This window comes from Manis javanica, chromosome 7 (assembly GCF_040802235.1).
Source record: "Manis javanica isolate MJ-LG chromosome 7, MJ_LKY, whole genome shotgun sequence".
Lineage (NCBI taxonomy): Eukaryota > Metazoa > Chordata > Mammalia > Pholidota > Manidae > Manis > Manis javanica.
In genome coordinates, this window is record NC_133162.1 from 113494666 (window position 1) to 113508635 (window position 13970).

At 36.1% G+C, this 13970-nt stretch overlaps 1 protein-coding gene across 17 annotated transcripts in view; it reads right to left on the reverse strand.

Annotated features, from left to right (window-relative positions):
- Positions 1-2928: 2928 nt before the first annotated feature.
- Positions 2929-13970, reverse strand: part of GTDC1 (glycosyltransferase like domain containing 1) — a 352224-nt gene continuing 341182 nt past the window's right edge. For 13 of the 17 annotated variants that reach the window (XM_073241398.1, XM_073241397.1, XM_073241399.1 and 10 more), the window contains 3 exons: positions 11061-11131; positions 10262-10353; positions 2929-5284 (listed from right to left, as the gene is read on the reverse strand). In XM_073241398.1, coding sequence (XP_073097499.1) covers positions 5201-5284; positions 10262-10353; positions 11061-11131 — 247 coding nt within the window. In that variant the 3' untranslated portion in view covers positions 2929-5200. Of the gene's footprint in view, positions 5285-7241; positions 7326-10261; positions 10354-11044; positions 11132-13970 lie in introns of all 17 variants that reach the window. The other 4 variants (XR_012133380.1, XR_012133381.1, XM_037020783.2 and 1 more) reach the window with 3 other exon arrangements.

The following is a 13970-nucleotide window of genomic DNA, read 5'->3' on the forward strand; positions in this document are numbered from 1 at the left end:
TCGGTCCTCTCTGCTAAGGGATGCTCTGGACCCTCGAAGGGAGCGCAGCCTTCGGAAAGAGGCCGAGTTGTTGGCCAGCCTCTGCCGCCAGAGGACCCACAGCAGGGCAGTTTCTTCTCAGGCCCTAAGTCTTCCCACTTCTAAAATCGGGAGGTTAGAACAACAAATGCTTAGCGGGAGGGCAGGAAAGTTCCCTAAACGTAGAAATCCAGCAGCATTTAAAGAGCCCAGGGAGGGGTGGGGGCCTGCACTGGGGCAGAGACTGAATGCCTCCCCCCAGGCATGGTTGTAGTAATAATAAAAATGCTTAAAATATTGGCAGCACTACCCGGTCTCTCATGCCTCTATTACCGCTAACAATGTGGGCCACAAAGCAACTCCCCACTGTTCTTTGCACCCTCATGTCTAGTGGGGAGAGAAATAGAAGGCACCTCGGGGTCCACCTGAGTCATGCACACTGAACTTGGTGCTCCCTGGAAGGCACATGGGTGACAATGACAAGCAGGGAAAAGCCTATACAGTCTTTTTGTTTCTGTAACACAGTCTGGCTCCCTAAATATGCTGTTACATGATGCCTCAATTTTCTCAGTTGTGAAATAATGAAAACATCACATTTTTCAAATACACAGGACTTCAAATTCCTAGAGGAAGGTATTACACAAGTGTTCTATTAGAAGTCACATCTTCCTGCCCTCCGCCTTAGGTCTGCTATTTAAATGCACTGATAGGACAGAAATATAAGCACTTTCTGATTCTGTCACAAGAATCACCAATTTCTCATGTCAGTTTAGGGTTGAAGTCATTACCACAGAGCAATGGGAGAGAACTGAGTCCCACAGATGATCACAGGTAATGGGAGGACCCCTGAAAACATGGGTCCCCAATTCCAATTTAGGAAAATGGGCTGTAGGGTGAGGGGGGATCCTGTCCGCTTAAGTCATGTGGACCACATGGGCAGCCAGGGCACCAGAAAGGTCCCGGGGAGAGCTTCCTTCCATGGGGTGGAGTGCAGCTAAGGGGCAGAGTCCATGATTTGCTTCTGTGTCTTGAAGAGGAAAGGGGACCGACACCCGCTGGGACGCGGGCCGTGTGGTCAGGAGGTCAGACGGCTCTGGCTCTGTGCTTGACCATCAGCCCTGCGGTTCTCGAGAAAAGAAGACTGGGTCATTTAACACCTTTCAGCTTCCTCTCATTATCCTTCAAAAGGCATTTTATAGAGCTCTAGTTTTCCATCTTGTGTTTGTAATGTCACAGGCATTAGTTAGAAATGGTGATCAGCAGCCTGGGAGAAAGGAACCCCGGGAGAGTCAAGTCCGACTTTCTTAGTAGTTTGTTTCAGGGTCGAGGTTAAGCCCTTGGGTTCTAGTGAGTGGAGAAGTCTTCTCATGCAAAATGGCAGTTAGGGCAATTTCTTTCACTGAGGGAAAATGGGTTTCTGACTTGATCTGTTGTTTAGAGTCAAGTAATGTTAAGGAAGGTAGGAAGCAAAAGTGACCAAAGTATGTATAGCTCCTATCAGTGGGCATATCCAATGACATTGAAGGTACAGAGTCACCAAATGGTACCAGTAAGTGTTTGTGTACATGACCCAGCTTATGGACAGACCTTAACCATACAGTAAACATGCCTCTCCCAATTACGTATCTGGTCTTTCCACCATCACTCCTCTGACTTAACCATTATGGCAAATTTACTGTAATTCTCATGTTTTTTTTCTGTACTTTAATCACATATGTACATGTCTTTGCACAGAATGTAGAATTGTTTGCATGTTTTTATGCTTTCCCAGTTACATTTTAATGAATAGCTTTGAAGGGAAGGTGTATTATAGAAGCATCAGTGGTCTTGTGTGTCAATTCAAATTTTAAAATGAAACATGTTCATTTTAGTGGTTTACTCTCTTCATTGTTACATATAAAATCTGATATTAAATATCACCAGTTTTCTGCTGAAACAGAGAGGCACTTAGAGCGATACCTGTCAACAGTCCATAGAAGAATAAAATATAAAATATGTCAACATTAAAAGACAGCATGGACTATCATTTGAAAACTGATTCTATCACCCAGAGGAAGTATCTTGAGACTTAAATGAAAATTTTATTGTGGCTCATAATATTTCTGGGTAGCAGATGCTTTCTCAAAAACAGATTTTACTTTTAAAAATACCAAATATAATTAACACCTTCAACATAAAATGAAGTCTTTGCTTCCAGATGCATTTCAAGGTGTTGAAATAAATCTATGCAGCTTCCATTGGCTATGAGTTTCCATTGACTTACTGATTCTGCTGCCATCTTTATGTGGCATGACACCTATAGAGCAGGGCATTTAAACTTAGCTGCATTTGAATGTATTTGAACTTAACCAGGGGAATTTTCAGAAACGTCTTTGGACTTATTCCTGATCAACATGGTACAAACGAGTAGGTTAAGAACTAGGCACCCTGTTACTTATTACTGAAATACCTAGTCAGAAACAAAGTTTAGGGAAGTTCTGGCAAATGTCCTGGAAAATGTATAAAGATTTTGATAATGGGCAGACTTTTAAAGACATTTAAAATTAAAATTGGTTTAATGAGTTATCTTAAAAGAATAAAATTAACAGTGAGATGTTAAAAAAAAGAAAGATAAAATTTTCAACAGCAATATTTAAAATTAGAAGTAACAGTACTGTCTGATTTCCTTAGTGAAAATAAGGGAAACAAGATTAGAGTCAATTTGTATTCTCAGTTATCCTCTGACTTCAACAAAATATGGGTTGGTTTACTGAGCAACACTCCATTCCACCATATCATTGGTATTGAGAAGCACACATATACACATACACACACACACAATTTCCAAATGTTAAAAATTACCCAGTTAGAAAACTTCTTATTGCTTATTTGCACTAATACCAAATCTGACAGAAAAGTTTAAAGAAGTGGCAACTTTAATGTAAATTTTTATTCCACAGAAATTGCTGGGCACAATTAAAGACAAAATTTGACTTGAGTTTATGGGTGTAGAGGAAAGAACTCCATATACAGGTCACATTCAACACTGCATTTGCCAAAATCAGGAAACTATTTAAATATTTTGGATGCACTACCTGAGAGGCAGTTAATGTTTTTTCCCCATCAGTTAGTAAGAAAACATTTGGGATAACTGTTACACATATAATATCTTGTACACTATAAAATGTGAGTCCATTATCTTTAGGAAAGTAAAACATGAAACTAAACACTGTTCCTTGGCTGTGAGAGTATTAATATTATTTTGGGAAGACATCATCTATGATATGGCATCTTTCTGACTAAAGTAAATTTACTCATCTAGTTCATCTCATTAGATGCTAAACCCTGCCCCGAAGTGTCTGAGGACCTCTTAGGTATGTTGAGATCTTCACTTGTGTACTCAAAAGGAGCAGACCTACCTGACAGATTACGAGTTCCCCAGTCTCAGACCTGAAGGATTTCTGAAATAATCCCTGAGCCTCTTGTTTCATGGGTGAGGAGGAAATTTATTCAGTGACATCCCTGCAAGCTGTGGGACTCGAAGCCAGTGCTGTATGGATTGCAAATGGCTAGGGAGAGGACACTGTGCAAAGACAGCTTGTTCTGCTTTTAAATTTCCAGGCCTCGCTCCCAGAACTCCTGCTTTCTTTGATCTGTAAAAGTGCCTCTATCCCAAGGGCTCTGTCTGGCTCTCTGACCTTCTATTTGCTGCTTACAATTTTGCTACCTGTCAAATGGGCCCAAATGGACTGCTGAACCATTCCCTGCTCTGTTTTGGATGCCTGCTAGACCACTCAATCCTTCTAGAAACCAGAGAGCCAGGCCGGCCCTTGTCTACCCCACTCTCCCTGGCTGTGCCTCACGCTGCAGTGTATAGAAGTTACTCATTTCAAAAGCTAGGAAAGTTACAATTTACCTGTCAGTAAACAGAAGATGGTTTATCAACAGACTTTACCTTAATGACTACAAATGTTTACCTCCTGCTTTCCAGAATGCAAAGAAAATCTTGGAAATGTCATAATATCTTACAAACATTTGCAAAACAGATCCTTGTTCATCCAGAAAAGAAACAATTGTATTCGTTGTCTCTGACATAAAACAATTGTTCGGTGAGAATAACAGAGATCGATGTACACACTTACACGTAAATTAGGTATGTCAATTAAAAATTTCAGTGGGTACTTTATTAAAAATTTATTTTACAATCTAGCCTTTCAAAACATCTTTACATCAACAAATACAGCAGCTTGACTATTGGAATCAAAGCGATTTATCTTGAAAAGATTATATTTGGAGCTGGTTGCAAATATTTTCAAGGAATATTTATACCAAAATTACTGGTTTGTTAGAGGTATTTTGATTTCTCTATTTTTACACCTGGAAAAAAATTAAGACAAGTATCTCAGTGTTCATTTTATGGGCAAGATGGCCCCACTTAGTGTATTTCCCATGTTTGTCCGATTTACAGCTGTTTATCTTGCAACTTTAAGATAAATTAAATGCAAATGTAACTCTGTGACTCATGGGAATACCTGCCAGACCCCTTATTAATACCTTCACTTAAAACCTCCTGTGCCAGAGAGTCATTAATTTGCTAAGAGGGTAGTGCTAAGCAGCCCTCTGCCCACAAACCGTTCTGAGATTGCTGCCCAATTAATCGGGCAATGCTCAGAGGCTCCTTCCAGGCCCCGTGGCCCTTTGAGGGCACAGGGAGGCTCCGGCGGCAACCTGGCAACCTAGGTAGAAACCCAGCCAAGTGCAAGCGTTTGAAGCTGTAGTTTGGCTGCCGTCATGTCGGCAAAAAGAAAGAATTCAGGCACCATGTCATCCAGTACAAAGGATAAAAACGGATTCCACCGGAAACGCAATGTGGCACCACATATGGGATACATGAGTGCAGTTATACAACAGGCCACATATTTTTTTTTTGAACAGTCTCCTCCATGTGATGCTGAGGACATGTGTAACCATCACAGCGTCTCTAGGAATCTGTATTTAATTTGAGTTGGGCTGGTGGCAGGGATTGGAGATCTGAAGCCGCCACAGGTTTGTGGCAGATGGCTCTGTGTCAGCTATGACAAGCAGCCAGGCTCAGCTTCCTCTGCAGATTTTCTTTTCTCTCTGATCAGGTAAATATGGGCACACTCTGGAAAGTTCTACAGATTCTGCCTTAGGCTGCAAGTTTGTGACTTAGCCCCATCTGTCACAAATCTTCCCTAGGTTCTGCTGTGAGCAGAGACCTGAATTTACCACGTAGGGCTGCCCAAGAAAAAGGAGTCATCTCACCCTGTAAGGGGGAGGGAGAGAAGAGAAAGCAAGGAAGAAGCATTAGCCACGGAAAAACTAAAGTATGCTGAAAATTCATACTGCAGATTTGCATAACTTACGTCAATTAGATTTCAAAAAGCCACCAAGTAAATGGTTCTCAAGTTTCATCACCTCAGGAAATCCCAGATTCTGATTGGCTTAACGTGTAACTGTGTTTCCACCGTAGGGAAAAGCTTCCGATATTTTGAGAATGGGTACATTCTGCTGTACACACATTTCCTGGTTTATGCTATGGATGACAGCTATTAGAAATCTGTCATCCAACTTTTAACTTTTATAAACACAAGATACACAACACTCTTTAATACATGTTTTGCTAAATGTATGTTACTTTTAAGTGGTGAAGGTACAAGAGAAATGCCATTACTATTACGTGGAATTTATAAACCACTTCAAGTCTACAAATGGGTTTATATTCATTATTTCATTATACCAGTACCTCATGGGAGAATGCTATTAAGAATTAAGAAAAAAAAATTCTTACAAGTTTATAGATGAATCATATAGAGGCCAAGAGGTTCACCTAGAGCCAGGCTGCAAATGAGTAGCAGAGGACAAGAAGCCAAACCTCTAACTGATCTTAATCACTTACAGTATATCTAGTGTGCTAAAAGTTTTTTGCTAGTATTTTATTTAGACAAGTTAAAGGAAAACCAAGCCAAATAAAATCAAAGAAGGAAATGAAGAAGGTGAGAGGGAAGAGGCGGGAGGAGAGAGGGAGGGAGGGAGAGAGACTCAGACTGAAAATCTGCCTTATATTGTGTTGGAACAGTTGAGAGATTTTAAGAAATTTTTTAAATGTTACAGTGATGACTTTGGGGGAGCAACACTTTATTGACATCTAGAGTATAAGGCAAATTAAAAGGGGACTGTAAAGTGACCAGTCTCTTGAAGGAAACTTGAAGTGGCTTGGCTGTGGTTCGGGCAGATACAGCCTGATACAATTAAGACAAACACAAATGGCTTTTCTGGCCACTGAGTCTGAATTGTAAGCTTAATCAGTGTTTGGAAGCACTTTTAGGCAGAAATATGAAAATTCTTCTCTCCTCCAAATAACAGCAGGTTCTAAAGGTTCGTAGGACGTTGAAGAACTTGAAGAGAACAAAATGAAAACCAGCAGGTACATTTGAAAAATCTTAAGGAACTATACAGGTCACTCTCATAAAACACAAGAAAAAAATAGTATATTTTTGGCACAGAAATTGTTTAATCTGTAAATAAAAGTGAATGTGAGATAGGACAGGGATGAAAATCTTGATGGGTGGTATCTACTTTATGGAACTGCCTCATTTGTGCTACTGAGCTATTGTCAATATTGGTGGAGGGAATGTTCATACATTTTTTTCAAAGGTGCTCTGAAAGCATAAACTACTGAACTCAAATAGTTGCTGGGAATTTTTCAGTAAGTAAATTCACGTAGTAAAAATGACACAAAAAATGACAGCTTCATGGGATTCGACTTGCTTGAGGTGGGAAAGGAAGAATTATTGCTAGTGTAAGAAGTCAAGCCTTGGCTAATTATTTTATGATGACTGCTAGAATCTTGTGTTCAAGGTTGGTTTGGGAGTCACAAAAGAGCCCCCAGTTGGGGATGAAGTGAAACCTGCTTTATCGGTGTGACAAATATGTGGCCAATGTGTCTAACCTACTTACAAGAGGAAATGGCCTGATAGTACAGGAAAGCTGCAGGCAATGATTAGACCTAGAAGTAAACTTTTTAAAGAAATGGTTTTACATTTTTTAAATTAAGAAAATGGTTTTGGATTTTTAAAATGATTAAGAAACGTTTAATTTCTGCATGCATTAGAAATCACTGAAGATCTTGAGAAAAATGTGTGTGTGTGGAGAGAGGAGAGAGTGAGGGAGGGGGGAAGGGAAGAGAGAGAAACAGACAGAAAGCGAGGGAGAGGACATACTTGCGTGCCTGTGAGGGATTTAAACATTTCAAGTCAAACTATTTCAGGTGAGAAGTGAGCACAGTATTCTGCAGTGGAGAGTCACTTTAAGAAAAAAAAAAAGTATCAAATTCTGTTTCTGCTTTTCAGCAGAAGTTACTAGCATTCTGTTTCAAATCCTGCTTCAAGTTAGAGCCCCCAAACTCTCACTCATGTTGAAAGTATAATGTCTCATGTGAGAAGAAAGCCAAGTGTTAGTAGCCTTATTCTAGTCATTAAATTTCTAAGTGTGAATCCATATGAAAAATCCTATCCTAAAGTGAACTCTATGTGATAAGCAGCTGAGATGATTTTAAAATGTAAACTTTTAACAAAAAAAAGAGAGTAAGGTGTAAAAATGTAAAAGGAGCAAATTAAAGAATTCAGTGACATTCTATCCCTTTAGATCTTAGAAGCATATGTTTTATAAAAGCAAAACAGTACTGTCCAATAGAAATAAGTCTAAAAAAAAAAAGAAAAAACCCAAATTCTTTTTGCAGTACACACAAAAGACACTTCCATTGCATAAGAAAAGTAGGTAAAGAGCTGCCTTGGGGGAAATGATTCTCTGGTATTTAGTGAAGGCAAATGTGACCTGCAAAATGTGTGTATTAATAAAACATAAGGTGGAAAAATATCATAACTTACTTGTATCTTAATTATAAAGTTTTAGAAGGCATTCTTTTTCCTTTTTGGCTCTAAATCCTATTACAACAACAAACTAAATTTCTGGTCCCTTCTGTGATTTTTAGTGGTTTCTCCTGACAGTTGCATCATAAAGCTCTTGGTCACTTATAATTCTTAGACCAATTTATTAACTCTTAGAATTGATTTGTAGATACAGTATTAATCAAGATCTATGAATGAGGACATACATGAAAGTGTATAATAGATTTAGAAGGAAAAAAACCTGTGGTACAAAATACATAAAAATCAATTATATATGTACATTCATATAAGTGCTTATGCATAAAATACTAATTTATAGAACTTTGAGATGGAGCATTCAAGTATTATAGGGTAAAGATGTATGCAAAAAGTAGTAACATGAAATAACATTTAAGGATAGGTTATTTTTGAAGCTGCATGAGGAACAATTTGGTCTATTAACAGCATACCACTAAGCTGGCATTCTTTCAGAGTTTTTCCAGAAGTTGTTTGTAAAATAAATAATTATAGCTATGTCATGGCAGTAGCTGTATTAAAATATTTGAACTGCAGATCTGTTTTCTTTTGTAACCAAAGGCAACTTGTGGCAGTAACTTTTGAAATGGTTAAAAAGTTGCAGATGCAAAATAACAGGGATAATAAGACTTAACCTAAAGCAAGTGAAAAACTCATAAATTTTGTTGGTGGACATATAAATACTTCACCACCCTCATCACAAGGAAAAACATTTTCTCTCTTTTTTTGTATCTGTGTGAGATCATGGATGGTAACTAAACTTGTGCTGGTGACCATTTTCCAATATATGAAAGTCAAGTCATTATGCTGTGCACCTTAAATCTACATAGTGCTGTATGTCAATTGTATCTTTAAAAAACTGAGAAGGAAAACTTCATCAAAAATTCACCCGAAGGAAAACAAGTCAATTATCTGATGGTGAACTCACTGAAAACTGCTTTGTGTCATATATAGAAAAGGAATCCACTTGTATTAATACTTACTACTCTATTTCTTCAGCTTTCATAACCCACACATTTTGATAGTCTGTCATGTGGGAAACGATTTGATTAATGTTTTATACAAACAAGACCACTGCTGAACTTGAAAAATTAAGAAATCTGGACGTAAACCTTGGAAGACTGTTTCCTCTGTGAAGCTTCCCATGTCTACGATACAGTTCGTATTGACTCAGGGAGTGATACTGAAGCCGGGAACTGTTCAGTCAGCATTTTAAACTATTATGAGCTACCTTCTGAACCATTGCCAAGTTAATAGACAATGAAAGATAATGAGCTTGAAATTGGGTGTTAAATTGCATTTTTGGTTCTCTCCCTTTTTCTCGAAGTTTAACTGTTTCCTGCAGAAACAAAGTCATGTTTTGATGTATTGCTATGTAAATATGCATTTTAGGCCATGAAAAGGGAAAGAAGAGAAGAAAAGCAGCAAACTATATTTCATATAGGAAGGTTATATATTAACATAGGAAAATTAAAATACGCTGGATTGTAAAACTGCTAGATTGTAAACTATACTGAATTTATGTAAAATGAAGATGCTACATTCAAAGAATATAAAAAGGTATATTACTCATGGCCTAGAGCCACCTTCAGAACTCATAAAGCAGATTTATCCTAGTTCAATTACTTAGACTTTTAGTAGGGCCTCTTTGTGTTGTTATTGCAATAATGTAAAATTCTTGATTCAAACAAGGGGAAAAAGATGATGAATGCAGGGGTTGAATGTTGATGCTCTTTAAACTATTTTCCTTTTGCCTTTGCCATTCAGAGGACGCTGACAGTCTAATTCTAAACCAACTGTGGATTTTTATGCCATTTTATTAAACTGGACAAGAGAAACATTTGATTCTTAGAAATCATCTTTGAAGGTGTTGAAAAATGAATGCCAAACTTCGAACATGTCATTCACCTGAATTTTGGGGACTGAAAGATTTCATTATGATGGGCAGACAAGCTTATCCTCATTAGTATAATTGTAGAATCTTTCCTTTACTTCCTTGTAAACTAATGAGTTACATTAATCCAGGTTCATCTTTATCAGCCTCTTGGGGCTAAATGTAAAGGACAGTCATCTTAGAAAACAATAAATTAAAAAAAAAAGCATGTACAGTGCATTAAGTGCACGTATTTCATAAGACCTAGGTTAATACAACTGGCATCCAGTTTAATTAATCCTTGTTAGTGTAACAACTAATATCCCTCCCTAGCATGTTTCCTTTAAACATTAGTATGTTAATTAAATGTTGTTTTTTTTTTAAAGATTTTTCTTTGTACTTCAATATGGCATTTATACCACGTAAATCTCTTCTCAGTATCTACCTTATAGAGATGTCTTCTTATAATGTCTGGTCTCTTGCAGAAATTCTGGAGCCTTTTTGAAAGCTGTTCAGGTGTAGAATACAGATATTCAGCTGCAGGAAAAACAGATACATTTTTAATGAAACAAAAACCTCAAAGCACACACTCGATATTAGTCACTTTACTAATTAAAAATGCATATTGCTCTGCGCTGCCTCAAGTTTTACATTATTTAAGCATGATTTTATAAGGTTACCTCAGCTCACAAGGATGTTTAATGCTAAATAAGACTGTGTAGTTGTGCTGTTTAGACATCTCCTTTGGGTGATTAAAATACATTATTCTAATGTAACACAATGCATATGTGATATATTTAGTGATGAGAATTTTTTCAAAGAACCAGTACTATAGCTGTATGTACCCTGTACAACAGTTGCATATTATTAACTAGTCAATTGTTTAAATAATTTGGTGTGGCTTTCAGTCCTTGATTTTTCTCTGTGTATATCATTAAAAAAAAAAATCTGTAAGCAATTGCAGCAACATTGACCTGCTTATAAAAATCCATTATTATGGGATGTGTATGCTAACAATGAAGAATGCTATTTGAAAACTTGATTTTTTGTTATCTTAAAAGAACAGATGGTAAATATAAGCTTACTCTAATGTATTAAAACACATAAAATTTTCCTTAACACTAACATGTTGACTTGCCAAATAAACAATTGTTCCTGCCTTAGTTTATTTTCAAACTTTCTAATTTAGCATGAATCATGTATTAAATCTCAACAAAGATGAACGTACATTTTAAAGCAGCTACCTGGAAATATTTCAGGATAAACCAAATCATTGGGACAAAGTGGGTAACAACCACAATACACAGCTTCCAACCTGGAGAAATTTTAGAAAAAGGATAAAAATAGATTAAGAAGACATTACTATCATAGTCAGAAAGTGGTTTTGTTTGCCTAAGTTAACAGCACGAGCCCAGAGTTAACTGGGATGAAAAACATGGTCGGCAGTGCAAACCTAAAAGCCAACGTTGCTCTTTTAAAAGATTTTATTGATCATATATGAATTTCATAGAACAGAACTATCAGCATATGTTTTGTTCACTGAATTAATCAAAGCGCAGTTCTGCCTTTTTTTTTTTGTTTTTAAAATACTGTTTAACACATTTTATAATCAGCAGATAAACACATGTAACAACATGGTAAAGTATGGACAGCTTTTCTTAATAATGCTGCAAAGCCTCAGAATGTTCATTTTTTAAAAATGTTTAAATAAAATAGCAAATACTTTAACACTGTGGCCGTATAAATGAGCGAGGCACTTTGAAAAGCATCAGAAAAAATTTTACAGTCTGTTGTGATGGGGCATTTTCATTTTAGGCTCATGCTTCAAAATAATCTGTTATTATGCAGAATGTAGAACTATTCCCCTTTTGATTGTAAAACTCCGCTGATGATTACCCTAATGAATATTTTGTTTTCTTGAGTAAAAAGTCAGCTCACTTTCCATTTTATCAGAAAAGAATACTTTTATTTGTTAAACAAAGAAACAAGAAAGTTTCACTTTGTGAGGATTTCCCCAAAGACCACCTAATTTCCCCAAAGACCACCTATAGAAGTTTTTCTTCTTGTCAAAGTGGTAAGGGTTAAGCAGAGGGAAGGTATTGCATCTCGATGGTTGTTAGCCCTGCAAAATGGCTATTGATCTGACATATAATATAAACCTTAAAGATACCGCTGTAATTTCTGTTGGCTGGGAATTATGCAGTGAAATTCAAAACACTCTTTAAAATATGTTTATTTTATGAGAAACTTTGAATTGCATCCAAAATGTTGACCAAAGGCAGAATTTTATTTTGAACTGCAGATTTTTTTCAACCCAAGAATAATTTGAAGTTATGTCAATGTTTACCTTGTTTGTTTACAGTGACAAAGTACATGCAATTTAAGCTGTTTTTAAGTGGGTGATGTTTTCCCTATTTTATTATGTTAACTGAAATTAAATGAAAAGTATGTACTTGGAGCTGCAAAGTTTGGAAAAAATACTGAGTTCAAAGTTTTGCTTGAGAACTGATAGAAGTTCTGAGACAGCACAGTGGAAAGCCACAGGCTCTTGTTACCAATTATTAATTTCAAAATCCAAACTAAAACTTAATATTTTTTTTCTCTTCACACAAAGGGTATGCAGAGAAATTCTTATTGTAAGCACAGCTATAAACTATACTGTGACTGCATTATAAAACATTCACAAAAGTTTTGAGCACATAAACCAGTGATATCCTTTATGAAACAAAAGAAAATATGCACTTTATCTGAAGACACTCAGTTTTAAAACGCTGGGCCAACTGAAAAGCAAATAGATAAGAACATTTTCTTAAAATTCCATAAAATTGAGAATGAAGTCACAGGCAATTCGGGAAGTACAGACGTTATCTGCTTTTTAATAATGGCTTTGCATTAGAGTGTTCTGTTCCCCGAAAGAAAACTGCAGGCCAAGTTACATTTTGAGTCATTGTATGAGCATGTACCATACCTTTTCTAAAAAACCTCTGCTAATCAAAATACAGTGAGATAGGAATGGCATTGTTTGACTTAAGAAGAAAAAATTTATAAATTTTGGATTTCAACTTTTATTTGTAAATTATCTTAGTTCTGGTTATATTTCTAATTCATCAACAGGAAAAACAACCATTATTTTTGGTATAATTTTGACTTATCATATGAATAAGTCAAAATATGAAACCATATTATATATATATTACCTAGATTAGAACTATGTTTTAAAATATATTAAACAGGCCCTAATATTTTAAAAGAAATTCATAAAATTCATTCTCCTAAGTTTCTTCTATTTTGTTATTTTGAAAAGAAATTACCATCTCATGACAATAATACAATTATTCATCATTTCAATTCTTAGGCACTACCAGTTAAATAATAAATAGGGTTCCAATTGATCTATTGTTAAAATGACTAGCAAATGACCTTTTTATTCCAATTAACAAATCATCTGCTAAATCTATGAATCTTAATATTCAGATCTATTCACTTCAATTCATACAATTTATCTGCAAATAGTTGTTGGGCTTTTGATTCTAAATATAATTAGCTGATAATTTTGCTTGGCTGAATTACTTTTCTGGAGGGCCTGCAAAGGCTCTCAGTCGCATTATCTAGCAATAATGAATCTGATAGGTGAAATTTTTTACTGTAATGAGGATGAGACACAGTTGTGACACCTGAGTCTACTAATAACATAAGACTGCTAATTATCGACAGCACTTTTTTGTGTGATGCAAGGAGAAAAAAAAAATCCCTCATTATTAAAAAATAAAAAGTTACAATTATAAGTGACACCGGAGGAGAGTAAATAAAATGGAGTGATTAAAACATTGCTGCTTTAAGGGTGTTTTTAATTAAGTGGAAATGCTAATGTTGTCATACTTAGCAGATGGGATTAAAATTAGTTATTGTAAGTAACTCATATTTTATGTTATGGTTTCCACAGCATGTCTACAAGATCTAAGAAAGTGATACATTCCATAAGACATTTTAAAAATGAAATTCTCATACTCTTTACAACTCATAATAATGAACATCATGAATAAACTATTGAAAAAAATCCTGCCAAGGATTTTACCATAGTGACTTAACTAGCAAGGAATGCAGCCATAATGTACTGGACTGTTACAATCTCACTGATGGTATGACTTTTGCTT